General features: G+C 37.9%; 1 protein-coding gene and 1 pseudogene across 7 annotated transcripts in view; one reads left to right on the forward strand and one right to left on the reverse strand.

The window, feature by feature from the left end:
* Nucleotides 1–27,271, forward strand: part of GALK2 (galactokinase 2) — a 174,862-nt gene that overhangs the window by 5,154 nt on the left and 142,437 nt on the right. For 3 of the 7 annotated variants that reach the window (XR_003120261.1, XM_025390817.1, XM_025390816.1), the window contains exon 1: nt 8,916–9,274. The exons of 2 other annotated variants lie outside the window; for them this stretch is intronic. Coding sequence is in view for 2 of the 5 variants with exons in the window: in XM_025390817.1 (XP_025246602.1) it covers nt 9,222–9,274 (53 nt within the window). In the remaining 3 variants the exon portion in view is untranslated. Of the gene's footprint in view, nt 1–8,915; nt 9,275–27,271 lie in introns of those variants that run through there. 2 more of the 7 variants (XM_025390822.1, XM_025390819.1) reach the window with 1 other exon arrangement.
* On the reverse strand, nt 16,187–19,346 carry LOC112627999 (annotated as a pseudogene).

Genomic DNA, 27,271 nt, shown 5'->3' on the forward strand with positions numbered 1-27,271 from the left:
CCATCTCAGAAAAAAAATAGTTAAGAGCACCCATCACTTTCAGAAGTTGGACAATAAATCACATGGTTATTCTACTTGTAATTGTTCAAAAGAGAAAATAGGATCCCGAGGTAGTTAAGAGGTTTATTTGCTCAGAGTAATCAAAGTTTCATAGTTTTACTTTGTACTCAAGATAGCAGTTGCAAAATGGATAATATGCTTAACAAATGAATACTGATCACATACATGTAACTGCATATTGATTTACATGTAAATATATTACATAATTTGCTGCTTTTAAATGTAGTGCCTTATTCCTACAATGGGAAAATAAGTATGCAAATAGGCTGGTAAGTAGGAAGACTGGGTGAATGGCAGCCAAATTTTGAATAGAATTTCCTTGGCCATGACCAAATTTATTAAGTCCAGTCTGGAAATTTAGTAACAGCAGTTGAAAAGGTCTTCATTGTGCTGAACATGCTGCTTGAGTACACAGGTGCTAATAAGTGCTTGTTGGATAAATAAACATGTTAATAGATTAATCTTTCTGTATCACACATCAAAATCTTTTTCTGTCCTTAAAAAATCCATGTAAATGTGACCTCATTCACATAGCCTATCCTGAATACTTTATATGGTTAAGATATTCTATTTTTTTCTTGACATTAATTTTATTCAATGGTGAATAATAGAAAATTGTAATTTCAACAGAGTGCATTTGTGTGACATGGTGCCCTTGTTGAAAGTGGATCCTATGTTTTTAAAGCGTATTTTCATAAACTGGAATTATTGAGGTATTATTCAGTAGCTTCATTTACCTCAATAAGGTAAATTAAGCTACACATACTTAAAGTACACAACTTATTTATTTATTTTATTTTATTTTTTGAGATGGAGTCTTGCTCTGTTACCCAGGCTAGAGTGTAGTGGCATGATCTCGGCTCACTACAACCTCCGCCTCCTGGGTTCAAGCGATTCTTCTGCCTCAGCCTCCCTAGTGGCTGGGATTACAGGCGCCCACCACCATGCCCAGCTAATTTTTGTGTTTTTACTAGTGACAAGGTTTTGCCACGTTGGCCAGGCTGGTCTTGAATTCCTGACCTCAGGTGATCCACCCACCTTGGCCTCCCAAAGTGCTGGGACTACAGTATAGAATTTAATGAACTTTGACATACATATACACCTGTGAAACTATCATGACACAAGATAATGAACATATTATCACTGCAAAAGTTTCCTCACAGATTCCTTGCAGAAATTTCTCTCCTCCCCCTTAACTTTTCCTAGGTAACTGCTGATTTACTTTTTGTCACTATAGATTAGTTTACATTTTCATGAATTTTGTATAAATGGAATCATGCAATATGTACTCTCATTTTCCTGATTTCTTTCACTTAGTATAATTATGTTGAGATTTGAGATTTGTCCAGGTTGTTGCATGTATCAGTTGGTTGTTTCTTTTTATTGCTGAATATTCATTACATGGATATATTACACAATTCATCTTACCCATTTATCTGTTGATAGATATTTTAAGTTTTTTTCAGTTTGTGGCTAGTATAAATGAAGCTGCTAAGAATATTTGTGTACAAGTTTTTGTGTGGACATATGTTTTGTTTCTCTTGGGTAATTTATGGTAGACAGACTCTATGGTGGCTAACCCATTCTATTTCCTTGAATAATTCTTTGCCTTTTGGGTGTGAGTGGGATCTGTGACTTGCTTCTAAATAAGATACAGCAAAGGTGATAAACATGATTATACATACATGATTACATTATACAAGATTGTTAAGTCAATCATGATAGGAAAGATGATCTCCTTTGCTGGCTTTGAGGAAGGCAAGTGCCCATGTTGGGAAGGACGACACAACAGGGAACTGATGGTGGCATCTGGCTAGTAGCCAGCCAGAAAAAAAAAAAAAAAAAAAGAAAGTGGTTTTAATTTGACAACCCACAAGCAACTGAATGCTGCTAACAGCCATGTGCTCTTGAAAGTGAATCCTTCCCCAGTTGAGCCTCAGATAAGCCTTTGTGAGACTCTAAAACAGAGGACAGAAAATTGTGAGACAATAAATATGTATTTATTTATACTACTATATTTGTAGTAATATTGTTATGCAGAAATAGATGTGAATACAGGTAAATATCTTGTAGTGAAATGGTTGGGTCATATGGTAGGTATATATTTAACTTTTTAAGAAACGCTCAAACTGTTTTCCTAAGTGGTTTTACCATTTTGCATATCCAACAGCAGTGCATAAGAGTTCTGGTTGCTCCACCACGTCCTTGCCAACATTTAGTGTGGTCAATCTTTTTAACTTTAGCTACTCTAGCAGGAATGTAGCAGTATACTATTGTAGTTTTAATTTGCATTTACTTAATGACTAATGTTGAACATTTTTTTGTGTGCTTATTTGTCATCCACGTATCTTCTTTGGTGAAATCTTTTTTAAATATATTTTGCCTATTTTTAAAATTGGGTTGTTTATCTTATTACTGTTGAGTTGTAAGAGTTCTTTATGCTTTTTGTGTTGTATTTATCTTTGTCATACTCAAGGGCACTGAGATTTTCACTTATGTTTTTTTCTGGAAGTTTTATATAGTTTTACCTCTTATATTTAGGTCTATGATCCATTTCAAATTTAATTTTCGTATATAGTGTGAATGAATGTGGAGGTTCATTATTTTGCATATGGATATCAAATTGTTCCAGCATCATTTGTTGAAAAGATATGCTTTTTCTATTGAGTTGTCTTGACATCTCTGTCAAAAATCCAATGACAGTTTAATTGCCAGCATAATTTGATCCTTTAAAAATATATTTTTCATAATTGTATGCTGTCTTGTAATACAATTATTTCCATTCATTCATTATTAAACAGAAAACTCCTTGAGGACACAACTATCTTTCTTTCTTCTGAATCCTCTGAAACGCAGCATATGCCTTGCTTATAGAAAATTCTCAGTGAAAATGTGATGTGTTTAAGTACACTTTAGCATTCATGACTCTTCACTGGCTTTGGCTGAGTCATACCAAACAGGTTTATGATTTGGCATCCTTTCAGACCAATCATCTTTTCAATTTTTTTTTGCTATATTAATTTGGGGAAACTGAACACTGTGTTAGAAGAGCAGAACAAGAGGACTCCTTTTGTATTAATAAAGGTCTGGAAAGAAAACTCAGAGCATACTCAGGGGAGTTAACAGAAAAGTGTTTAATGAAGGGACGATTTATAGAGATGGAGGCAGGATTAAGGGAACCAACAACTACTTACACTAAGCCTTCAGAATGCTCCAGACTGCAATTATATCTTTCATCTCTATAGTTAACATAGGAAGAATATGCTGATAGAGTATGATTAAGCATTGAAGGGGTTCAGAATATGCCACCCCAAAGTATGCTACTTTGGCCTAAGTATTATTTTGAGCGGAAGCCAATTGACAACCAGTAGATGCAGTTATGTCAGTCACTGGAGAGCCTTAGCAAATGTATTCCAAAAAAAAAAAGAAAAAATTGCTTAAGATAATAACCATAATCAGCTCCGCATTGAAGTGGGCAATATTGGATGGTTATGACAAGGTGAGGAAAGAATTGTCTAGTTTGAAGATTCTTGGTACTATATTTAGTTTCTGGGTTAAGAAATAAAAAGGAAGGCTGGGCATGGTGGCTCACGCCTGTAATCCCAGCACTTTGGGAGGCCGAGGCAGGTGGATCACCTGAGATCAGGAGTTCGAGATCAGCCTGGCCAATGTGTTATAACCCCATCTCTACTAATCATACAAAAATTAGCCGGGCATGGTGGTGCATGCCTGTAATCCCAGATGCTCCAGAGGCTGAGGCAGGAGAATCGCTTGAACCCGGCAGGCAGAGATTGCAGTGAGCCGAGATTGTGCCATTGCACTCAGCCTGGGTGACAAGAGCAAAACTCCGTCTCAAAAAAAAAAAAAAAAAAAAAAAAAAAAAAAAAAAAAAAAAAAAAAAAGGAAATAAAAAGAAATAAAAAGGAAAAGACAAAATATAGTTTTAAATTGGGGCAATTTGTCTGTAATTTGATCAGGCTAATGTACACTGTAAGCTTGAAATGTAAACTTCTAATTGCAGAATCTAAATTTTTGTTTATTCAATTTCATTTTAATCATGGAATACATACTAGATGCAGAGTTTGCATCAATTTTTGTAACATATTCATTTATTTGCTTAACTAATTTTAATTTGCCATAAAGCAGGAGCTTTTTTTTATGTTTATTGTTGTGTCCCCAGTGCCTAGAATTGTGCTTAGAACATAGTAGCCCAGAGAAACTTTTGTTGAATGAATGAATGAATGAATGATAGAATAATGGATGAAACATGGAATATGAATTCTAGTGGAGGTGACAGATAATATGTATAAAAATCAATACATAATGTAATTTCAGATAGCTTTAAAGACAGCAAACCAGATTTAGGTGATAGAGAATAACTGGAGAGAATGTTGGGATGGTTTTTAAAATCTTCATAATAACCCTATGAAGTAGTTGTTTTTATCTCCCTTTAGAGAAGAGGAATTTCAGACTTACCTAGGGTCACAAAGTAGCTGAACCACACAAATCCAGTTTCATTAATTGATTCCTTCATTAAACATTCCTTGAGTGCCTGCTCAACACTGAGCCTGAGTCTGTAAAATCAGAGTAAAACAGTCTTTGCCTTCAGGGAGCTTATAATCTAGCTCTGTGCTGTCTAAAATAGCAGTCACTCGTTTCTCATCAGAATTGAGATATGCTGTAATTGAGATATGCTGGAATTTGGAGACTTATTATAAAAAAGTAAAATTTCTGAATAATTTAAAATATATTTAAAATGATATTTTGGTATATTAGATAAAATATTAAATTCAACATTTCTTTTTACTGTTTTGAAAGTGGCTTCTAGAAAATTTAAAATGACATGTTTGACTTGCATTGTAGATTCTGATTCAGTAGGTCTGAGCACAAGATAATATATTTCTAAAAACTTTCAAGTGATGCTGATGCTGCTGTTCTGAGGACCACACTTTGAGTAGCAAAATTTAGACTAGACAGAAAACACAAGTAATTAGAGGACTGATGTGATGCTTTGTATGACTGGGCAAGCAGAAGGTGCTTAGAGGCTTCATTTTGTTTTGCCTTGTTTTTCACTCTGCAAAACAATCTATGTTCAGTTAAAGCATTTTTGCACAATTTTTATTTCCTCCATAACTACATAAATACAGATTTCTCTGATTCATGAGTTTATTTTTTGCCATTTAATGATTATATACACTAGAGAGCAGTATCTGTTCTATATACAGAAGAATAAGGGGCCAGGTGCGGTAGCTCACGCCTGTAATCCCAGCACGTTGGGAGGCCAAGGCGGGTGGATGGCCTCAGGTCAGGAGTTTGGGACCAGCCTGGTCAACATGGTGAAACCCCATCTCCACTAAAAATACAAAAATTAGCTGGGCGTGGTGGCAGGCGCCTGTAATCCCAGCTACTCGGGAGGCTGAGGCAGGAGAATCACTTGAACCCGGAAGGTGGAGGTTGCAGTGAGCGAGATCGCTCCATTGCACTCTGGCCTGGGCGACAAGAGCAAGACTTCGTCTCAAAAAAAAAAGAAGAAGAAGGAATGGAATGTACCATCATTATAAAGAAAACGTAAAGAAGTATTACATATTATTTACTATAATGAGAAAATATCCAAAATAGGTCACTGAAGTAGAGTCTCCCAATTGCGAACAATAGTTTTTATTATAAGTCAAAATAGGAAATATTTTCCAGCGATTGCACAAACAGATTAAACCACAGAAATGACATTATTCCAGATAAATGGTCAATCCCTCTATGGTCTTAGACACTTAGTTTTGGGTAGAGATAGGCCCAGGGAACATAGAAAACTCCCTGAAGGAAGTGATTTCTAAGCTGAGAAACATCAGTAGGCATTAGCCAGGTCCTGTAAGACCCTTAACACCCATGCTTTAACTCATATTTTGGATCAAGTTTTTGTTTTATGTCATTTTAGTGTTTGTTTTGTTTTGTTTAGTTTGCTATAATATTTTATCTGAATGGAGACTAATATCCTTTGAGGATAAACAATTTGAAGTTTATTAATTAGGTATCTGTTTAAGACTCCATCATAATATACCATTTATTAGTTTATAATTCAGATTCTAAACCTATTGTAACTGTGCCTACTAAAAGCAAAGAACCAAGAGGTTCAGGATTTGTGAAAATAAAAGCACTGTAAAATATAAACGTTTAAATATTTTCTTTTTTTTTTTCTTTTTTTTTGAGACGGAGTTTCACTCCTAGTTGCCCAGGCTGGAGTGCAATGGCGTGATCTCGGCTTACTCAACCTCCATCTCCCAGGTTCAAGCGATTCTCCAGCCTCAGCCTCCCGAATTGCTGGGATTACAGGTGCCCGCCACCATACCTGGCTATATTTTTGTGTTCTTAGTGGAGATGGGGTTTCACCATGTTGACCAGGCTGGTCTCAAACTCCTGACCTCAGGTGATCTGCCTGCCTCGGCCTCCCAAAGTGCTGGGATTACAGGCATGAGCCCTGCGCCCAGCCAAATGTTTAAATATTTTCACTATTAGATATGTCTAATAAGAACTAAAGGAATATCTTCTTGAAATTGAAAAGGAAATAATATTTTTCTATCCCATAAGGATTGTTGGAAAGGTTTAAAGAGAAAATAATATATGCAAAGTGCTTACTTAGCAAGATGCCTAGCGTTAGGAAGGTAGTATAAGAAAGTAATGTTGGTTTTGTTTTTGGTGTCTATTTGGGGTTATCTAGTAGTTTGGACAGGTTATTTTAATAGCAATACTTTATGAAAATTATAAGGTACACATTTTAATTTTTGACAAGGATTCTAATACTTTCAATAATTTAAGCACAGTTTACTGGGGTCTCAACAAAGGTCACACATTCAGAAGTGGTATGGCCTTTCGGCTAGGAGTCTAGAGACCTAAGTTTTAATTCCAGCTCTGTTATCCTGTTGTCCTTTGGACCAATCATTTCAAAAAAGGATGTTTTACTAGTTGCTCTGTAAGGTGCTTTCTAGTCTGCATCAGTTTTGTTGAGACTGCAATAGCAATGTATCCAAGATCCAAACTAATGATTTGCCATCTGGTTTCATTTAGCAAAGTTAATGTTCGGTCATCAAATACACATTCAAAAGGAAGTATTCTTTTATGAAACAGTTCCTACAGTCATTTTTTTTTTAACCCTGTATAAAATGAGTTTATTTTGGACTATTAAAAAAATTTCAAAACTTTAAAATTTATTATTTTTCAACTAATGCAAAATATTACATTAGAAACATCTGAATAAAAAATGATTCTGGGCCGGGCGCGGTGGCTCACGCCTTTGATCCCAGAATTTTGGAAGGCCGAGGTGGGCAGATCACCTGAGGTCAGGAGTTTGAGACCAGCCTGGCCAACATGGTGAAACCCCATCTTTACTAAAAATACAAAAATCAGCCGGGTGTGGTGGTGGGTGTCTGTAATCCCAGCTACTCAGGAGGCTGAGACAGGAGAATCGTTTGAACCTGGGAGGTGGAGGTTGCAGTGAGCACAGATCGTGCCACTGCAGTCCAGCCTGGGCAACAAAGAGTGAAACTCCATCTCAAAAAAAAAAAAAAAAAAAAATTCTGTTCTTTTCTGTATTTACTGATGTTCTTAAACATCTTACATTTTTAAAAATTTAGGTTACCTCCCTATTGAAACTATTTACAAGTGACAGTGATGACGCCTGTTACTCAAAATTAAACCAAAATGAACATCAAACTGGGATTTATTGGGGCTCAGAAACAAGAAGATATAATTTATTCATTTGAAAATGATAAAGAGGGACTGAAATAGTAGTGAGAAAGCTGCCCTGAGACCAGAGTAACTTTGTTTCTTTGAAGTACCATTTACAGTAATAACCCAAAGGGGTGCCAAGGGGCTGCCACTCTTTGGCTATGCTTTATTGTCCCTTCACACTTTGTCTCCATGTGTCCTTCCCCCTTCCTCCTGTATACATGTATACAGAAGAGGGAAGGACACATGGAGACAAAGTATGCATACACATACAGAAATTCTGGAGCAGCAGCTTACTGATGTATACAACTTACAGAATCTCTCTGAGTTATGCTACTACCACTAGTATGTTGGGCATGTTGGCCCAAACTTTCTTAATCAGGAAACTTTGGATAGGTGTATTGCTAGCGGCCTTCACTTGGGTTTAATCTCAACATTTCTGAGGTGCAAAGTGCACTAGATTGAGAGTTAATAGATCTGAATTTTAATTCCAATTTTGCTCCCAATGATCACTGTGACCTCAGGGACATCACTTCATCCTTCATCATTCATTCAGTTTATCTTACCTATTCATTGAAAACTAATCTGCGTGCCCGCCTCCAGTTGCTTTCTAGTGGTAGTGATGATGGAGGTGGTGAGACACACAATAAATACGTAAGCAAATAGGAGAACTATGAAGGAAGGAAAAGTAAATGATATACTGGGGATAGTGTACTTTTTAAAATAGGGCATCTAGGATTTCTCTAGGTAAGTGAAAAATGAAGAGGTTTAACTGGATGCTAAGGGGTCTTGCACATTAAAAGGCATGTGTTTCCGTCTTTTCAGAACTGTGTTCTAGGAAAGCCTACGAATGCCTCTAACTATAAATGCAAATCTATTTAAATCAAGTGATACATCAATTTTACGTTGCTTGATTTGGAAATAATCTGCAAAAGAAGCAATAGCTAAACATTTTAGTGTTGTTTGGGGAGTAGCTGCTGACAATAAAGACCAAAATAAAGACCAAAACATAACTTAAAAACAAAACAAAACAAAAAAACACACAGCCCAAGACAGATCAGAAACTAGGTGTATGCAAGGCGCCAGGTTATGACACTGTTCTCAGACATCCACATGGCGCAAAAAGAAAACCTCACTAGGCAGCTTCGCACGTCCTCGGCGTAGGGGCTCCTGCGAGGTCCTAGTCCCTCCCTGGGAGCTAAGAGCGGAACAGAGGCTGTACCCGACTGCTGCTTGGAGGGAACCCTGGTTGAGTCCAGGGAGGAGGAGCCAGAGGCGGGGCGATTGGAAGCAGCCACCTCAGCGAAGCTGCAGGATTTCCGCAGGGCGGGAGCTGGTTATCTCCCGGAAGAAAACGGCTTCTGTCAGAGAAGTCTCGTGATTGCTCTGGGAGCTTTGCTTAACCATTTGGAACTACAGAAGAAAGAAGGATCTAGCGAAATATGGCTGCAGAGAGCCCTGCTATGCGTCGGGTCCAGGTGGCAGAACATCCCAGGTTGGGGAGAGGAGACGCCGGGCTTTGGGATCTCATGGGTTGGTTCGGGTCCACAGCATTTGGCTGCTCCCTTGGGGCGCTGCTTTTGGTCCCGGGGAGCAGGTAGAACCCTTGGGATTCTATAAGGACACGTGGCTGGGCTTGCAAAAAAGATCACATCGCACATACTACCATGGGTTGTATGTTTTTTGCTTCATCCATGCTGATTCTTGTTTTCCTTTTCTTGCTGTAATCAGTGCGCCCTTTCTACTGGGCTTCAGCAGAAATGCCCAAATCCACACTGAACTCTCTTTGTCTTACATGCCAGTTGATACTGCTTTTTAAAAAGCCTTCTTTCTAAATATTCATTGAAAACAAACACAAAAACCCTCTTGGTCTCTGCATCCTCTTTAAAAAACAAAAAACAAACAAACAAAAAAACCACGAGAATCTCTGAACTGTCACTTAGGGAATTAATTTGATGGCAGTCCCTAGCTACAGAGTAATCGTTTAGTGATGTCTCGGGGAGGATCTTTTCAGTTACAGGTACTTTGTAGAAATACTTTGTTCTGACTAACGGGGCTGAAGTCTCATAAAATGAAGTTTCTCACCTGCTACTTTAGCCAAGAACTTTTCTGACTCTGCCTTTGCTGTTTTTGTTTTTTTTTTTTTGAGACGGAGTTTCGCTCTTGTTGCACAGGCTGGAGTGCAATGGCGCTATCTTGGCTCACCGCAACCTCCGCCTCCCGGATTCGAGTGATTCAACTGCCTCAGCCTCCCGAGTAGCTGGGATTACAGGCATGCACCAGCACACCGGCTACTTTTATATTTTTAGTAGAGACAGGGTTTCTCTATGTTGGTCAGGCTGGTCTCGAGCTCCCGACCTCAGGTGATCCGCCCGCCCCGGTCTCTCAAAGTTTTGGGATTACAGGCATGAGCCATGGCGCCCGGCCTCTACTTTTGCTGTTTTTAGCCTTTTTTATGTTAACTTTTTTCTTTCACATCAAGTCCTTAAGCTCTTCCTACTTGGTTTGTTACCACCATGTGTCAATTGATGATAATATATTTTACTACAACTTGAAAATGTTCTTTGATCCTTAAACCAGCAAACAGGGTGTCTTTAGTTATCAGAAAGAAACATAATTTCTTATAGAGTCCAGCACAGCTTTGGTCTACTTCCCAATGTCTTTGAATGTTTTAATATACTCTAGAGGTTCTTGTGTAGCACTGTTGCCCTTGTATATTTGAATGAATTAAAACACAGTGTTAAAGGCATGCTTCCAATAAGATTAATGAGAAATTTGCTACATGAAAATAACCTGATCCCTTGTAGTTTTTTTTGTTGTTGTTCCTTTTTTTTTTTTTTTGAGACAGAGTCTTGCTCTGTTGCCCAGGCTGGAGTACAGTGGCGCGATCTCTGCTCACTGCAACCTCTGCCTCCCAGGTTCAAGCCATTCTCCTGCCTCTCCAGTCTCCCGAGTAGCTGGGATTACAGGTGCCGCTACCACGCCTGGCTATTTTTTCTGTTTTTGGTAGAGACGGGGTTTCGCCATGTTGGCCAGGCTGGTCTTGAACTCCTGACCTCAGGTGATCCACCCATCTTGGCTTCCCAAAGTGATGGGATTACAGGCATGAGCCACCATGCCCAGCCTGTAGTTTAGTCTTTTACATAAAACATATCCATGTGTAAATTCCTAATGTGTTTCCATTTTATGTGATTTTAATAATAAAGATCAACATTTCTATCTATACTCACTCTGTTTGGGGGAGGATGGTGTAACAATATAGGTACATGTACTCAAAGTGAAGAATTGCTTACTGAATTTCCTTAGTGTTCCTTCTTGTTTTTCATAATTTTCATATTATTCATTCATGCAACAAATATAAATATAAATATTGTTAATATTTATCTGTATTATCCACAGAAGAGATCATAATAGGTAAGCTCTGCCATTTTCCTGTTGTTCATTTGTGCACAAAATGCAATTATTAGCTTCATGCAATGTTTTATTTGCAGGATTCTTTTGCAGCCACTTACTCATTTTAGGAGGGATGTATTTTGTTAAATCTAAATAGTATAATCTATAAATTCACCTAACCGGTCAAATATTGCAATATGCTGAGAAGGAAAAAAAAATGAATAAATGGTCAGCCTGCCTCCTTGTGGAACTCTTGTTCTTTTTCAGGATGCCTCTTCAACCTCACAAGCCATGGGATCCTTTGAGTAAAGGCACTGGTTGACCATATTATACATTTTAGTAAAACTTAATTTCCTTTTTATTTTTTTATGTAAAAATCAAATAGAAATTGAAGTTCTAATATTTTCTTTCTGTGTCCCACTCTTGTGTGGTACCTGTACTGTAAGACTCTAAATTTCTCTATTCTGCCTTTCTTTGCATTCTTAGCAAGCTGTATCTCTTTACTTTCTCTTTTGGATTAAGTTTCTAAACTTGTTGGATTATTGTTATTTTTGTAGCAGTTTTATTGACATTCACGTATCACATAACTAATTCATTTAAAGTTTGCAATTAAATGAGTTTAGTATATTCATAGAGCTGTGCAACCAACACTGTAATCAAATTTTGAACGTTTTCTTCTCAGAAAGAACCCCGCCATCCCTTGTATTATCACACCCCAGAACTCCATTCCCTTTCCCCTCACCTGGCCTTAAACAACTACTAATCTATTTTCTGTATTTATAGATTTAGTCACTTTGGACATTTCAAATGAATGGAATCATAGAAAATGTTTGTTTTTTTGGTGACTGGCTTCTTCCATGTGGCATAATGTTCTGAAGATTCATGTATCAGTATGTCATTTAACATGTATCAATACATCATTCCTTTTTATCGTCAAATAATATTCCAGTTTATGGATACTCATTTTGTTTATATATTCAACAATTGATGGACATTTGGGTTGCCTCCACCTTTTGGCTCTTATGAATAATGCTGCTGTATGCACACATTCTTTGGTCTCTATTCTACCAGTTGAGCTAGCAGGGTGACACTGAATGCATTCTTAATATTAAAAATTTGGATTAATTAAAAGTATATTCAGTAAAGCCTGAAAATCCCAGTTTCTTTCCTGATTGTTTCTGATTTCTACCCTAGACTGCCAATTTCTACTTCCCTTCTTAGAAGTTATCCATTTGGTTTGTATCCTTATAATATCATTGTGTCCTTATATCATTGTTACTATATTTTATAAAAATGATATATTCACATAAGTCCAATAATTATATGATATTTGTTGTTTTTTGCTTACTTTTTTCATTTAATCTTTCTCATATATCCTGGTATATCAGTTCATACAGATATATTTCATTATTTTTATTTATTTTATTTTATTTTTTGAGACGGAGTCTCGCTCTGTCTGCTGGAGTGCAGTGGCGTGATCTTGGCTCACTGCAACCTCCACCTCTTGGGTTCAAGAGATTCTCCTGTCTCAGCCTTCCAAGTAGTTGGGATCACAGGCATGTGCCACCATGCCTGGCTAATTTTTGTATTTTTAGTAGAGACAGGATTTCACCATATTAGCCAGGCTGGTCTTGAACTCCTGACCTCAAGTGATCCACCCGCCTTGGCCTCCCTGGGATTACAGGTTGAGCGACTGTGCCCCGGACTATTTCACTGTTTTTAAGGGCTGAGAGTATTTTGTAGTATGAATACTATTATTTATTTAACCACTCAACATTTAGTACACTTAGATTTCTAATTTTTCTCTCTTGTAAACAATGCTGCAACAAACATCCTTGTGTGTGTATATATGTATGCACACACAGAGAGCCTCCAGTGTGGACTGAAGGTGCTTTAACTTTGAGTAGGGAAGAGGAAGTTTGGGTTTTAGGCCCCACAGAGTCTGTGTGCATGTATATATACACATACATATATATTCACACACATATATACATACATATATATACATATATATGTATATATGTGTATATATACACATACACACACGAAATATATATGTGTATATATATATTCTCTGAGCATTTGTGTGAATTTTTTAAAGCTCGTTCATAAAAATGGAAGCAGAGCCAAAGGTAATAAACATTTAAAATTTTGATAGCTATTGTCAAATAGCCCTGCAAAAAGGATGTTATTGGATTGTCTATTTCTTGTTTTTTGTTTGTTTGTTTGTTTCTTTTGTTTTTAAGACAGAGTCTCGCTCTGTTGCCCCAGCTGGAGTGCAGTGGCATGATCTCGGCTCACCACAACCATTGCTTCCTGCATTCAAGCAATTCTCCTGCCTTAGCCTCCCAAGTAGCTGGGATATAGGTGTGTGCCACCAAGCCTGGCTAATTTTTGTATTTTTAGTAGAGACGGGGTTTTACTATGTTGCCCAGGCTGGTCTCGAGCTCCTGACCTGGTGATCTGCCTGCCTCGGCCTCCCAAAGTGCTGGGATTACAGGTATGAGCCATGGCGCTTGGCCTATTTCTTGTTATTTTTAGAAACTCTTTTTATATGCATGTAGTTTTGTATGTATATGTATTTTCAATAGAAACCATTTATTCCATATATATTATTAATAGAGTTTCTAGTTTAACTTTATGACACCTTTTGTTGTGTAGACATTTTATAATTTATGCAGTGTCGTATGTTGAATAATAATGATGATAGCATTTTGTCTTCACCCTTATTTTAATGTGTCATCCAAATGACCACCATGATGGCGCGAGATAGTAGAAAGGAGAGCTTTATTGGCAATATCAGTTTGTAGACCAGGAAGAGAGAGTCTCCAGTGTGGACTGAAGGTGCTGTAACTTCGAGCAGGGAAGAGGAAGTTTGGTTTTAGGCTCCACAGAGTCTGTCTTATAAAATAGAATCATACATATTTGGCAGGTTTTGGGGAAAAGCTATACATATTTATGAGGGGAGCCAAGCACATAGTGGGTAAACATATATGTAACATACATCCCATGTTCACTTTGTGGCAGGTTTTACCATTAAAATGAGATGGAATTTGGCTGTTTACATCAAAAGGTGAACTATAGGACACAAAGACAATTAGTGCACAGCCTCTATAGGCTGGCTGAAACTGGCTTAAGGTCTGCAGTTGTTTATCAGAAAAGAATGTTTGTAAGGCTGGTCCTCTGTCTGATCAGAGTTGTAGTGGTCTGGATCATAAGTCAGAGTTAGGAGGTGTCCAATATTGCTAGGGGATTTAGCCAGAGTGTCGTTTTACTTGTAGCCATGAGAATTTAAGAAGTTGTCATGCCTCAACCTGTAACTTTTGTTACCTTAACTTTAGGGTCCCCCTTACTTGATAAAGGGGCATCTACTTTAGTTTCTCAGATCGCAAATGGGAATGCTTCTAATATTTTGCCATCAAATATGATGTTTGCTGTTTCTGGTAAACATCGTTTATTAAATTAAGGACATGTCCTTTTCTAGTAGGTGAGAAAAGAAAAATAGCTCTGAGCCATCTGAGCTATGTGAGATGTGCAAAAATTTATCAGGCCCAGAGAGACATGAATATGCCACTTTAGTCACATCCCTCCTCCTCCTTGCACCCATGTCCCAGGGGCCAGTCATTTAAAGGCCTTTTCTTCCTGACTAGCTGCTTCCCCTGTTATCTTCATGTTCCTGTAATCTGTGATACAAAGAACAACGTACAGCTGATCAATAGGTTATGCTATTTTAATGTAAATTCTTGGTAAACAAATTAGGAACCACCCCATTTTTTTCCTTTATAAACCACTAGTAACTACTGCTAATCAGGGTATAGTCATGTTAACTTGAAGCTATGCTCCTGGGTTGCAGTCTTCAAACTTGGCCCAAATAAACTCTGTGTTAAGTTTGCCTCACTTTTTTTGTCTTTAGGTTAATGCGTGACAGAGATTTAAAAATTATTTTATTTTATTTTAAAAAATAAGGAATGGTTATGAAAATACATTTGTTTCTTCTTTGGGTTTTTTGAGAGGATCGTGAAGTCATAGAATTTTCCTCTTTTTATTCTGTTAGCATAGTGCATTTAATCAACAGATTTCTGGTGCTGATTACCTTCACATTCCTGGAATGAACTCTGCTTGGTCACATAGGTTATTTTAGGTAATTACTGCATTAAATTTACCAACATTTTATTTAGAGTTTTTCTATCTATTTTCACAAGTGAGATTAGCCATTCTTGTCAAGTTTAAGCATCTGGGTTAGACTAGCCTCCTAAAATAAGGTGGGAAACTTTCCACAGCTTCTATTATTTAGAATTATTTATAAAAAGAAAAGACCATTTTTTTTCCTTGAAGATCCAACTAACTTTATAACACTTTTTGGGCTTTGTTTCTGACAACTTTTCTATTTCTTTATTTTTAACCTCTTGTGTCAATTTTAGAAATTTGTATTTTTTCTAGACAAATCAGCCATCTGGATTTAAAAATTTTAAAATCCTTTTAAAATTTATGTTTGTCTATTATTTCTAGTATTGGTTATGTTTAATGACACAAAGTTTTTTTCTATATTATTGTTTTTTTAATTGAAGAAACACCTTGTAATTTTTTTATCCAATCTGCTATTTTCCCCTGGTTCATTAAATTTTGCTTTTATCTGTTAATTTGTATCTTCTAATTTCTTTGATTTCTTTTTGCTAGGTTCCTGTGTTATATGCATACTTTATTTATTTTCATTATTTCTTTTCTTTTTTTCTTTTAAAGAATTTATTTTAAACCTATTATACCACACAGTATGTTTTAAACACTGCCATATAACCCCCTAATTAGATAAAGACGAAACAGTTTATCTTATTAGAAACAAGACACATCATCACTTATAGAGTTTTCAAACATTATTGCACTTTAACTTTCATAATTTGACAAAGAATTCATGAAACAATCTACAGACTAGTTTTAACAGACAAATAACACTTGTAAGCAGACATGACTGTCCTAAATTGTTTTTTAGGTATCAATTTTACAAGCATTACTTACATTAGTGGCAACAGTGGAGTTGGAGAGTATTGCGCCTTTTCCAAGATGCGCGGTGAGAATCACCAGGAGTGTGGTGGAACTTATGACCCTACCAAGGCCACGGATCTTTTGGCCTGCAGGTGTCAGCCCATGCATCTCCCTTTGCTTGTGGACTGGTTTGGTTATCCACTGGGTGTCAGGACTTTTTCTGACAGCTTTATGGAGTGAATGAATGAGGATAACCTCAAACATTTTGTGTGTTGAATCTTCACCAAAGTAAGAACTCAGGACTCTCAGCTGGGCATGGTGGCTCATGCCTGTAATCCCATCACTTTGGGAGGCCAAGGTGAGTGGATCACTTGAGGCCAGGAGTTCAAGACCAGCCTGGCCAACATGGTGAAACCTTGTTTCTACTAAACATATAACAATTAGCTAGGTGTGGTGGCGCACGCCTATAATCCCAGCTACTCGGGAGACTGAGGCATGAGAATTGGTTGAACCCAGGAGGTGGAGGTTGCAGTGAGTGGAGATTGTGCCACTGCACTCCAGCCTGGGTGACAGAGCAAGACTCTGTCTCAAAAAAAAATAGAAAAGAAATATATATATAGAAATAAAATGTATAAATATGTCTGTATATATGTATAAATAAAAATATATGTACATGTATATATGTATATGTGTGTGTGTATGTGTGTGTGTATATATATGAATTTAGTACTCTTATAACCCCACAGTGGAGTCCAGCTTTCTCCTCTTCAATAGACTTCGAGCATACTTTAGCTGGTTAACACCACAATGGACACGCTTGCCATAAGCTGCACCCTTAGGAACTGGGCATTTTCGGCCACCATGGTGCACAGGAAGCCTATATATAATGTAACCTTGCTTGACATTGTAGCCCAGTCAGTGCACTGTTTTGGGCTGGGTGGGTTGTGGAGCCCTGTGGTAGAGCAGAGAGCTGTCAATATTGCTAGCAGGGACTCTCAGAAGAAAGTACATGATATCAGACTGTTGCTTCTTCCATAGCTCCTGAATGTACTTGTATGCAGCTCTCTTGGCTTACCTGATGGCTCTTGCCAGACAGAAAGGAAAGCGCCTTTCTCCCCCATGATTTATTTTCTTATATGAGTAGAAGGCTAGAAAATTTTCTGAGTGCCATTATGGTTGTGTCTCATGGGTTTTGATATGTAGACCTCTCATTATTTTCAAAATAGCTATAGCTGTGGCCTTAATTTCCACTTTCCTTCAACTTGTTGCTCACTAATTTGCTCTTCAACTCTTTTCATTCTTCTATTCAACCTACTATTTTTATTTTCACCATCATAACCTTGTTTTCTAAGATCTCTAATATAATTATGGTTTTATTTTTATGTTTAATTTTTGATCTTGGAGAAATTTATTGTGATGAAAGAACAAAACAGATTCAAATTCACCCTCCTTTCCCAATGGTAATTATCATACTTTGAAATTCCATCTATAACATATATTAAATTCTCAAATATAACAGTAATAATAGTAATAACTATAATTATTTTATACTTATAAAACCCTCAAACAAACTTTTGCAGTGAGTTCTAGTATTAGCCTCAGTTTGTAGATGAGGAAATTTGAGGTGTAGAGCAACTCATACAAATTAACATAATTAATGTTATAACCAATCGTTCTTACATTAGTATTAAAAATTAACATTTTCTATAATGCTATGCCTCGATATCCTGATGTTGAAGAGAAAACAAGCACAGACAGGATGGGGGACTTGCCCAGGGTCACAGTGGAAGACTGAAAATACATGTCATAGCTCCTGAAATTTTAATTCATTCATTTCTGCAGTTAGCCACATGGTCTGAGAGAATTAGTCCTTTTAGTAAAGTCCATTTCATTCATGACAGTCATAGCTTTGTTTCTCAAGTTCTGTTACTAATACTGCTATTCTTTTTTCTTTGTTTCTTTTTCTTTTTCTTTTTTTTTTTTTTTTTAAGATTTTAAGTCAAAAGAGCATTCAGAGCACCAGAGTCAGCAATTCGTGCTGCAGTACTTTGGCCAATTCCCCCTTTAACAATATGATCTTTGTAGGAGCTCTTATTTTCATATTGAAATGCTCATTGTATTTTTTTGGGGGGCATACTTTCAGTGACTGCATTAAGACACAAGGTCTTGTTGGTAGCTCACCTAGAGGTAAAATACAGCTACTTACCCCAATTACAGCCCACCATTCATTATTAGAGGATTAGGTATGAAGTTTAGAAAAACACTGTTCACTTCAGTTCTTTCTGTTCTTAGAGAAAAATGCTTTCCTTGTTTGCCTCCATGCATTTGAATTTCAAAGGTAGGAATGTTGTATAGTAAGCCTCTTGGTGATGAAGCAGTTATAAGCCATGAACGGACTGCCTTCCCAAGGAAGTCTAGGAAAATGACAAAGTTATAATTCAAAATAATTTCATTAAGACACATTTTAGGAGACTTATTCTAACTCTGCTGTTAGCACTTCTTGTTATTTGTGTTTGCAGTCCTTGTAAAAACAAACTAATAAGGATTCAAGTTCAGGAGAACTTGAATTTCATCTATATATGATTTTCACAGGCAGAAACATTAACCCCTATTAAGGCTAGCAGTATTACCTAAACCGGAAAAGTGGGAGTTATACTTAATCGCTCTCTTTCCCACATTTAATTGTACAAATTCCTTTGGATTTGACATTTTAAATAACACCTTAATTTCACTTTTCTCTACCTATAGCTTTAAAGTATTTTCAGCATTTCTCTCTAGATATATTACAATGAACTGCTATTAGATCTCTTTATTTCTACAATCCAAATTCCACACACTACCCAGTGAGCTTTTTCAAATGCAAAATTGATGATTTACTTCATTTTTAAATGTCTGTTCACATCCATTGCCTGTATGTTGAAAGCCAGGTTTCTCAATATGGCATGATAAGGCCCTTTAAGATCTGAGGCTTGATACCCTCCAACCTCCTCCCCTCCTGTTCTCTTCTGATGTTTTTAGAACCCTGTTTGTAGTTTTCCGAATGCAGTATGCTTGGGCCTTTTCATGCCAATTGCCTAGAGTGCTTCGCCCTACGCAACCTGTCTGACATCATCCTTTAAAATTTATTTCAAACATTACATCTTTGGGGATCCTTTAATGTACCTTCCCTCTTTTTGATTTATCTTACCACTCATATTCTCTCATAGCAGGGACTAAATGATGTTTCTCTGTGCTCCCAAAGGACTGTGTTTGGCCAACTTGTCACTGTGTTGTTTCCCTGTATTGTGAATTTTGGCTTAGCTATTTTCCTCTTTTGCTAGACCCTTCCTCTTCCTCTTCCTCTTCCTCCCCTCATCTCCTCTTCTTTCTTTCTTTTTTTTTTTTTTTGAGACGGAGTCTCACTGTGTCTCCCAGGCTGGAGTGCAGTGGCGCGATCTTGGCTCACTGCAAGCTCCGCCCCCCGGGTTCACGCCATTCTCCCGCCTCAGCCTCCAAGTAGCTGGGACTACAGGCGCCCGCTACCGCGCCCGGCTAGGTTTTTGTATTTTTAGCAGAGACGGGGTTTCACCATGTTAGCCAGGATAGTCTCGATCTCCTGACCTTGTGATCCACCCGCCTCGGCCTCCCAAAGTGCTGGGATTACAGGCTTGAGCCACCGCGCCCGGCCTCCTCTTCTTTCTTTTGAGACAGGGTCTCACTCTGTTGCCCAGATTGAAGTGCAGTGGCACAATTATGGCTCACTGCAGCCTTGACTTCCTGGGCTCAGGTGAATCTCCCACCTCAGCCTCCTGAGTAGCTAGGACTACAGGCATGCATGCACCATGGTGCCCAGCTAATATTTTGTATTTTTTATAGAGATGGGGTTTTGCCATGTTGCCCAGGCTGGTCTGGAATTCCTGAGCTCAAGTAATCTGCCTTGCCCTCCCAAAGTGCTGGGATTACGTACATGAGCCACCGCACCTAGCCAACTTTTAAATTTCTTAAGGCCAAGGATTCTTATTCATCTCCTTTCAAAGAGTACTTAGTACAGCATCAGTAAATGTTTCTTTTTTTAAAAAAAGACTTTTTTTTTGAAACAGAGTCTTAATCTGTTGCCCAGGCTGGAGTGCGGTGGTGCCGTGGCACGATCTCGGCTCACTGCAGCCTCCACCTCCTGGGTTCAAGCGATTCTTGTGCCTCAGCCTCCTGAGTAGCTGGGATTACAGGCGCCCGCCACCAGGCCTGGCTAAATTTTGTTTTTTAAAAAAAAGTTTTTTATTTTGAAATACTTTTAGACTTATAGAAAAGTCAAATAATAGTTGAAAAATTACTGTATATTCCTCTCCCAAATTCCCCAAACTTAACATTTTACCACATTTGCTTTATCATTCTCTATCTCTGTTTTAATTTTTAATTTTTATGGGTACATAATATAGATGTATATATTTATGGGGTACATGAGATATTTTGATACAGGCATACAATGTATAAAATCCCATCAGGGTAAATAGGGTATTCATCACCTCAAACATTTGTAATTTCTTTGTGTTATAAACATTCCAGTTATCTTATAGTTATTATAAAATGTAAAATAAATTTTTGTTGACTGTAATAACTTGTGCTATCAAATACTAGATCTTATTCATTCTATCTAATTATATTTTTGTATCTGTTAATCATCCCCACTCCCTCACCTCTGCTACCCTTCGCAACCTCTGGTAGCCATCATTCTACTCTCTTTCTCCATGAGTTCAATTGTTTTAATTTTTAGCTCCTGCAGATGAGTGATAATGTATGAAGTTTGTATTTCTGTGCATGACTTGTTTCAAAATACCAACTTCTCCTTTTGTTCATCTTTTGTATTTTTTGCTTTAATTTCGTTTATTTCTGCTCTCATCTTTGTTATTTCTTCTACTAATTTCAGGTTTGTCTTTCTCTTGTTTTTCTATGTTAAGATATGTCATTAGGTCATTTATTTGGTGTTTTTCTACTTTTTTGATGTGGGCATTTATTTCTATAAACTTTCCTCTTAGCATTCCATCACTGTAACCCAAAGGTTTTGCTGTGTTGTGTTTTCATTTTTATTTGTTTCAAGAAATTTTAAAGTTTCCTCCTTAACTTCTTCATTGACCTACTGGTCATTCAGGAACATATTGTTTAATTGTGTTTGTATATTTCTAAAGTTCCTCCTATTGATTTCTAGTTTTATTCCATTGTTGTCAGAAAAGATACATGATATGATTTCATTTTTTTGAATTTTTAGAGGCTAGTTTTGGCTGGGCGTGGTGGCTCATGCTGGTAATCCCAGCACTTTGGGAGGCCAAGGCGGGCGGATCACTTGAGGTCGGGAGTTTGAGACCAGCCTGACCAACATGGAGAAACCCTGACTTTACTAAAAATACAAAATTAGCTGGGTGTGGTGGTGCATGCCTGTAATCCAAGCTACTTGGGAGGCTGAGGCAGGAGAATGGCTTGAACCAGGGAGGCAGAGGTTGCGGTGAGCCAAGATCATGCCATTGCACTCCAGCCTGGGTAACAAGAGCGAAACTGTGTCTCAAAAAAAAAAAAAAGAAAAAAAAGACTAGTTTTGTGGCCTAAGATATGGTCTGTTTTTGAGACTCAACCATGTGCCCAGGAAAGGAATGTGTATTCTGTCGCCGCTGGATGAAATGTTCTGTAAATAACTATTAGGTCCATTTGGTATAGTGCAGATTAAATCTCATGTTTCTTTGTTGATTTTCTCTCTGGATGATCTGTCCAATGCTGAAAGTGGAGTGTTGAAGTCTCCAGCTATTATTGTTTTGGGGCCTCTCTTTTTAGCTCTGATAATATTTGTTTTATATATTTGGATGCTCCAGTATAAGGTGCATATATATTTACAACTGTTACTTCTCTTGCTGAATTGACCCCTTTATCATTATATAATGACCTTCTTTTTCTCTTCTTATGGTTTTTATTTTGAAATCTATTTTGTATAATATAAGTATAGCTACTTCTGCTCTTTTTTGGTTTCCATTGGCACGGAATATCTTTTTTCATCCCTTTTCTTTTTCAGTCTATGTGTGTCTTTAGAGGTGAAGTATATTTCTTGTAGGCAATAGATCATTGGATTTTGGTTTTGTTTCTAATCCATTCATCCATTCTATGCCCTTTGACTGGAGAGCTGAGTCCATTTACGTTCAATGTTATTGTTGATAAGTAAGGACTTTTCTGCCATTTTATTATTGTGTTCTTGTTGTTTTGTAGTCTTCTCTTCCTTCCTTCCTGTCTTGCTTTTTGTGAAGGTGATTTTCTCTGGTTTTTAATTTCTAGATTTTTATTTTTTGTGTATCTGTTTTGTGTTTTTTATTTGAGGTTACCATGAGGCTTGCAAATAACATCTTATCACCCTTTTTTTAAACTGATACTAACACCAATTACAAAAAGAAACAAGGAAGAAAAGAGAAAACTAAAAAAAACCTTCAAATTCATCTACCTTCTTTTTTAACTTTTTGTTGTTTTTATTCATATCTTATTGTCTATGTCTTGAGAAGTTATTGTAGTTATTATTTTTGATGGGTTCATGTTTTAGTCTTTCTACTCAAGATATGAGTAGTATACACACCACAGTTACAGTGTTACAATCTTCTGTGTTTGTGTCTTTCTTATTACCAGTGAATTTTCTATCGTCAGTTGATTTCTTTTTTGAAAAATATTAACTTTTACTGTTGATATGTGGGTACATGTGCACATTTGTTATATGGGAATATTGTGTGATGCTGGGGTTTGGGGCCTGTGTCCTGTCATTCAAGTAATAAGCATAGTACCTGATAGTTTTTCAACCCGTACCCCGTTCCTCCTCTCCTCCCTCTAGTAGTCTAGAGTGTCTTTTGTTTCCATGTTTATGTCCATGTGTGCTCAGTGTTTAGCTCTTACTTATAAGTAAGAACATGCAATATTTTGTTTTCTGTTCGTGTGTTTATTTGCTTAGGATAATGGCTTCCCACTGCATCCATTTTACTGCAGAGAATTCGGTATTACTCTTTTTTATGGCTATGTAGTATTACAGGGTGTTTATGTGCTACATTTTTTTAATCCAGTCTACCATTGATAGGCACCTGGGTTCGATTCCATGTCTTTCTTACTGTGAATAGCACAGCAGTGAACACATGAGTACATTTGTCTTTTTGGTAGAATGATTTATTTTCCTTTGGATGTATACCCAGTAATGGGATTGCTGGGTCAAATGGTAGGTCTGTTTTAAGTTCTTTGAAGAAACTCCAGACACTTTCTAATTTATATTTCCATCAACAGATTATAAATGTCCCCTTTTCGTTGCAGCCTCATCAGCATCTCTTAGTTTTTGACACATTTTGGTAATAGCCATTCTGACTAGTGTGAGATGCATATCTCATTGTGGTTTTGATTTTGATTTGGATTTCTTCAGATGATTTCTTATTGCTTATTAACATCCTTTTCTCTCAGTTTGAAGTTTCTTTAGCATTTCTTGTAGGATATGTCTGCTGTCAGTGGCAGCAGTTTTTGTCTGTCTCAGAAAGTCTCTGTTTCTTTTTCATGTTTGAAGTATATTTTTGCTAGATATACTATTCTAGGATACACATTTTTTTTTTCTTTCAGCACTTTTAAGTATGTCTTGCCATTCTCTCCTAGCCTGTAAGGTCTCCACTGAGAAGTGTGCTGACAGATGTAATGGAGCTCCTTTACATATTACTGGTTTCTCTTCTCTTCCTGCTTTTAGGATCTTTCTTTATCCTTGACCTTTGGGAGTTTGATTATTAAATGTCTGGAGGTAGTCTTATTTGGGTTAAATCTGCTTGGTGTTCCATAACCTTCTTATACTTGAATATTGATATATTTCTCTAGGTTTAGAAAGTTCTCTTTTATTATTCCTTTGAATAAACGTCCTACCCCAGTCTCTCTCACTGTCTATGTTTTTCAGGCCGATAAATCTTAGACTTGCCCTTTAGAGGCTATTTTCTGTAACTTGTCGGCATGCTATATTCTTTTTTATTCTTTTTTCTTTTATGTCCTCTCACTGTGTATTTTCAAATACCCTGCCTTCAAGCTCACCAATTCCTTCTTCTGCTTGATCAATTCTGCTATTGAGTGACTCTGATGCATTCTTCAGTATTTCAATTGAGAGTTTCACTCTAGAATTTGTTTGATTCTTTTAAATTATTTTGATCTCTTTGTTAAAAGTATCTGATAGGATTCTGAATTTTTTCTCTGTATTATCCTGATTTTTTTTTTGAGACGGTGTCTCACTCTGTCGCCAGGCTGGAGTGCAGTGGTACAATCTCAGCTCACTGCAACCTCTGCTTCCCGGGTTCAAGCGATTGTCCTGCCTCAGCCTCCTGAGTAGCTGGGACTACAGGTGTGCACTACCACACCCAGCTAATTTTTGTGTTTTTAGTAGAGACGGGGTTTCACCATGTTGGCCAGAATGGTCTTGATCTCTTGACCTCATGATCTGCCCACCTTGGCCTCCCAAAGTGCTGGGATTACCGGCGTGAGCCACTGCACCTGGTCTGTTACCCTGAATTTTGTTGAGCTTCCTCAAAATAGCTACTTTGAATTCTCTATGTGAAAGGTCACTTGTCTCTGTCACTCTGGGAATAGCCACTGGTGCCTCATTTAGTTCATTTGGTGATGTCATATTTTCCTTGATGGTCTTGATGCTTGTGGATGTTCACTGATGTCTGGACATTGAAGACTCAAGTATTTATGGTAGTCTTTGCAGTCTGGATTTATTTGTATCCTTTTTGGGCAGGCTTTCTAGGTATTTGAAGGGAATTGAGTGTTATGATCTAAGTCTTTGGTCACCGCAGCTATATCTTTATTAGGGGGTACCCCACACCCAGTAACACTGTGTCTCTTGCCTTCTTGTAGAGGTACTGCCTTGGTGGTGTTGGGTAAGATCTGGGAGAATTCCCTGGATTACCAGGCAGAATCTGTTATTCTTTACCATAATTTTCCCCCAAACAGAATTTCTTTCTCCATGCTGAGTTTCTTGGAGTTGGGGGATGGGAAACACAAGTACCCTTGTGGCCACTGTCATTGGATCTACACTGGGTCAGACTCAAAGTTCACACAGCACTGGGTCTTGCCTGAGGCCTGCAGAAACCATGTCATGGTTACCACTGATGCTCCCTCAAGGCCCAAGCAGGTGGCAAACCCAGCCAGACTTGTGGCCTTCTCTTTAGGGTGATGAGCTCCCCCTCAGCCCAGGATTGGTCCAGAAATGCTGTCTAGGAGTCAGGGCATAGAGTAAGGAACCTTAGGAATCTACTTGGTGCTCTATTCCACTGTGGCTGAGCTGGCACCCAAGCTGCAAGACAAAGTCCTTCCTACTCTTCCCTCCTCTTTCCTCAAGCAGAAGTATTTCCCTGTGGCCACCTCCCCCTTGTCTGTAGTGAGTAATGCCTGGTTATTGCTGATGTTTACTGCCTGGCTACCACTGTTTACCCAAGAACTCTTCTGTCAGCTTGTAGTGCATGCTGCTGGGCCTGGGATGCTCCCTTCAGGGTAGTGAGCTCCTCTCCGGTCCAGCACAGGTCCAAAAATGCCATCCAGGGCCAAGTCCTAGAATTGTGGACCCCAGGAGTCCTTGGGTGGTCTGTATCACAGTAACCAGGCTGGTACCCATGCTTCAGGAGAAAGTTCCCTTTAATCTTCCTTCTTTCCTCAAGCAGAACAAGTCTCTTCCCATGGCCATCACACTGGGAATGCACAGGGTCATCCAAGTCCTATGACAAATACTACCTGGCAACCACTGATGTTCATTCAAGGTCTGACAGCTCTGTAGTCAGCAGGCAATGAATTCTCCCAGGACTAGTTCCTTCTCTTCAAGGCAGTAGATTCCCCTCTGGCCCAGGATGTGTAGAAATGTTGTCAGGGTTTTCAGTGCCTTACAAAGACTTAGAGTGACTTTCAGATTTGTTTAGGAACCTGTTGTGCTTTAGCCCATGGTGGTTGGGCTAGCCAGAACTTACTTTCAGGCTGCTGGGATGGTTCCCTCTAGCTAAGGCTGGTCTAAATGCTCCTTCCAGGGGCACTGGCTGATTTCTGCACTGTGTTACTTTCTACTGATACAGGACAGCACTGAATTCCAAAGCAAAGCCCCATAATCACTGTACTCCTCCATGTGCACAGATTCTCTCTCCATGCTACATGGCCACCACCATTGCTGGAGGGTAAGAGAGGGGTGGTGTCAATGATTCAAGACTATCTTTCCGACCGTCCTCAGTGTCAAATTCCTTGACATGATTTTAAAACCAGATATTGTGGTTATTCACCTGATTTTGGGTTCTTATGAAGGTGCTTTCTTCTGTGGATAGTTAGTTGTTCAACTTGTTATTTCTGCAGGAAGATGATCCCTAGAGGGTTCTACTTGGCTATCTTGCTCCTATCCCCTTATAATATTTTTCCTGAACAGTTTGAGATTAAGTTGAGGACCTGATGCCTGTTAGAAGACAAAATCTCAACTAATTTAAATACTCTAATTAGCTTTTATTATTATTTTCAATTCATGAATTGGGCAGCATCTAAAAATAGAGAGGTGCTATGCTAGGCATGGCAGAACAGTTGGTTTTTACAAAATAGCTTGAAGAAGAACAAGTGAAACAGCATAATAAAAAGCAGATTGGTTAACATCAGGTTACTTCAGGTTCGTTTTCTTGTAAGGGTTAAAACAGAGGGGACTTCCTTACCATGCTGGCTAAAACTGGCCTGTTTAGGAATTTGGCTACCATGTCTCTCCTGCTTTTTTATAGATCAGATAAACAACTTAGTTTTGCTTTGGTGATGGGGAACTTTAGCATGAATGACTCCATTTTGGCCTAGTGGAACTCAGCCCAAAATAACAGTCTTCCATAAATTTTATTTAACATGCTCTTTTAACCTTAAATACTTGAATGCATATTTCCTAAAAACAAGGATATTCTTTTATATAATCAGAGCATAATGATTAAAATTAGGAAATTAACATTGATAGAACAGTATTATCTAATTGACAGATGTGATGTGTTACCAGTTATCCTACTCATGTCCTTTATAGCAAAATACAGCATACATGGGTGGATACATTCCAAGACCCCTCAGTGAATGCCTGAAACCACAGATAGTACTGAATCCTATATAT

This window comes from Theropithecus gelada, chromosome 7a (genome assembly GCF_003255815.1).
Source record: "Theropithecus gelada isolate Dixy chromosome 7a, Tgel_1.0, whole genome shotgun sequence".
NCBI lineage: Eukaryota > Metazoa > Chordata > Mammalia > Primates > Cercopithecidae > Theropithecus > Theropithecus gelada.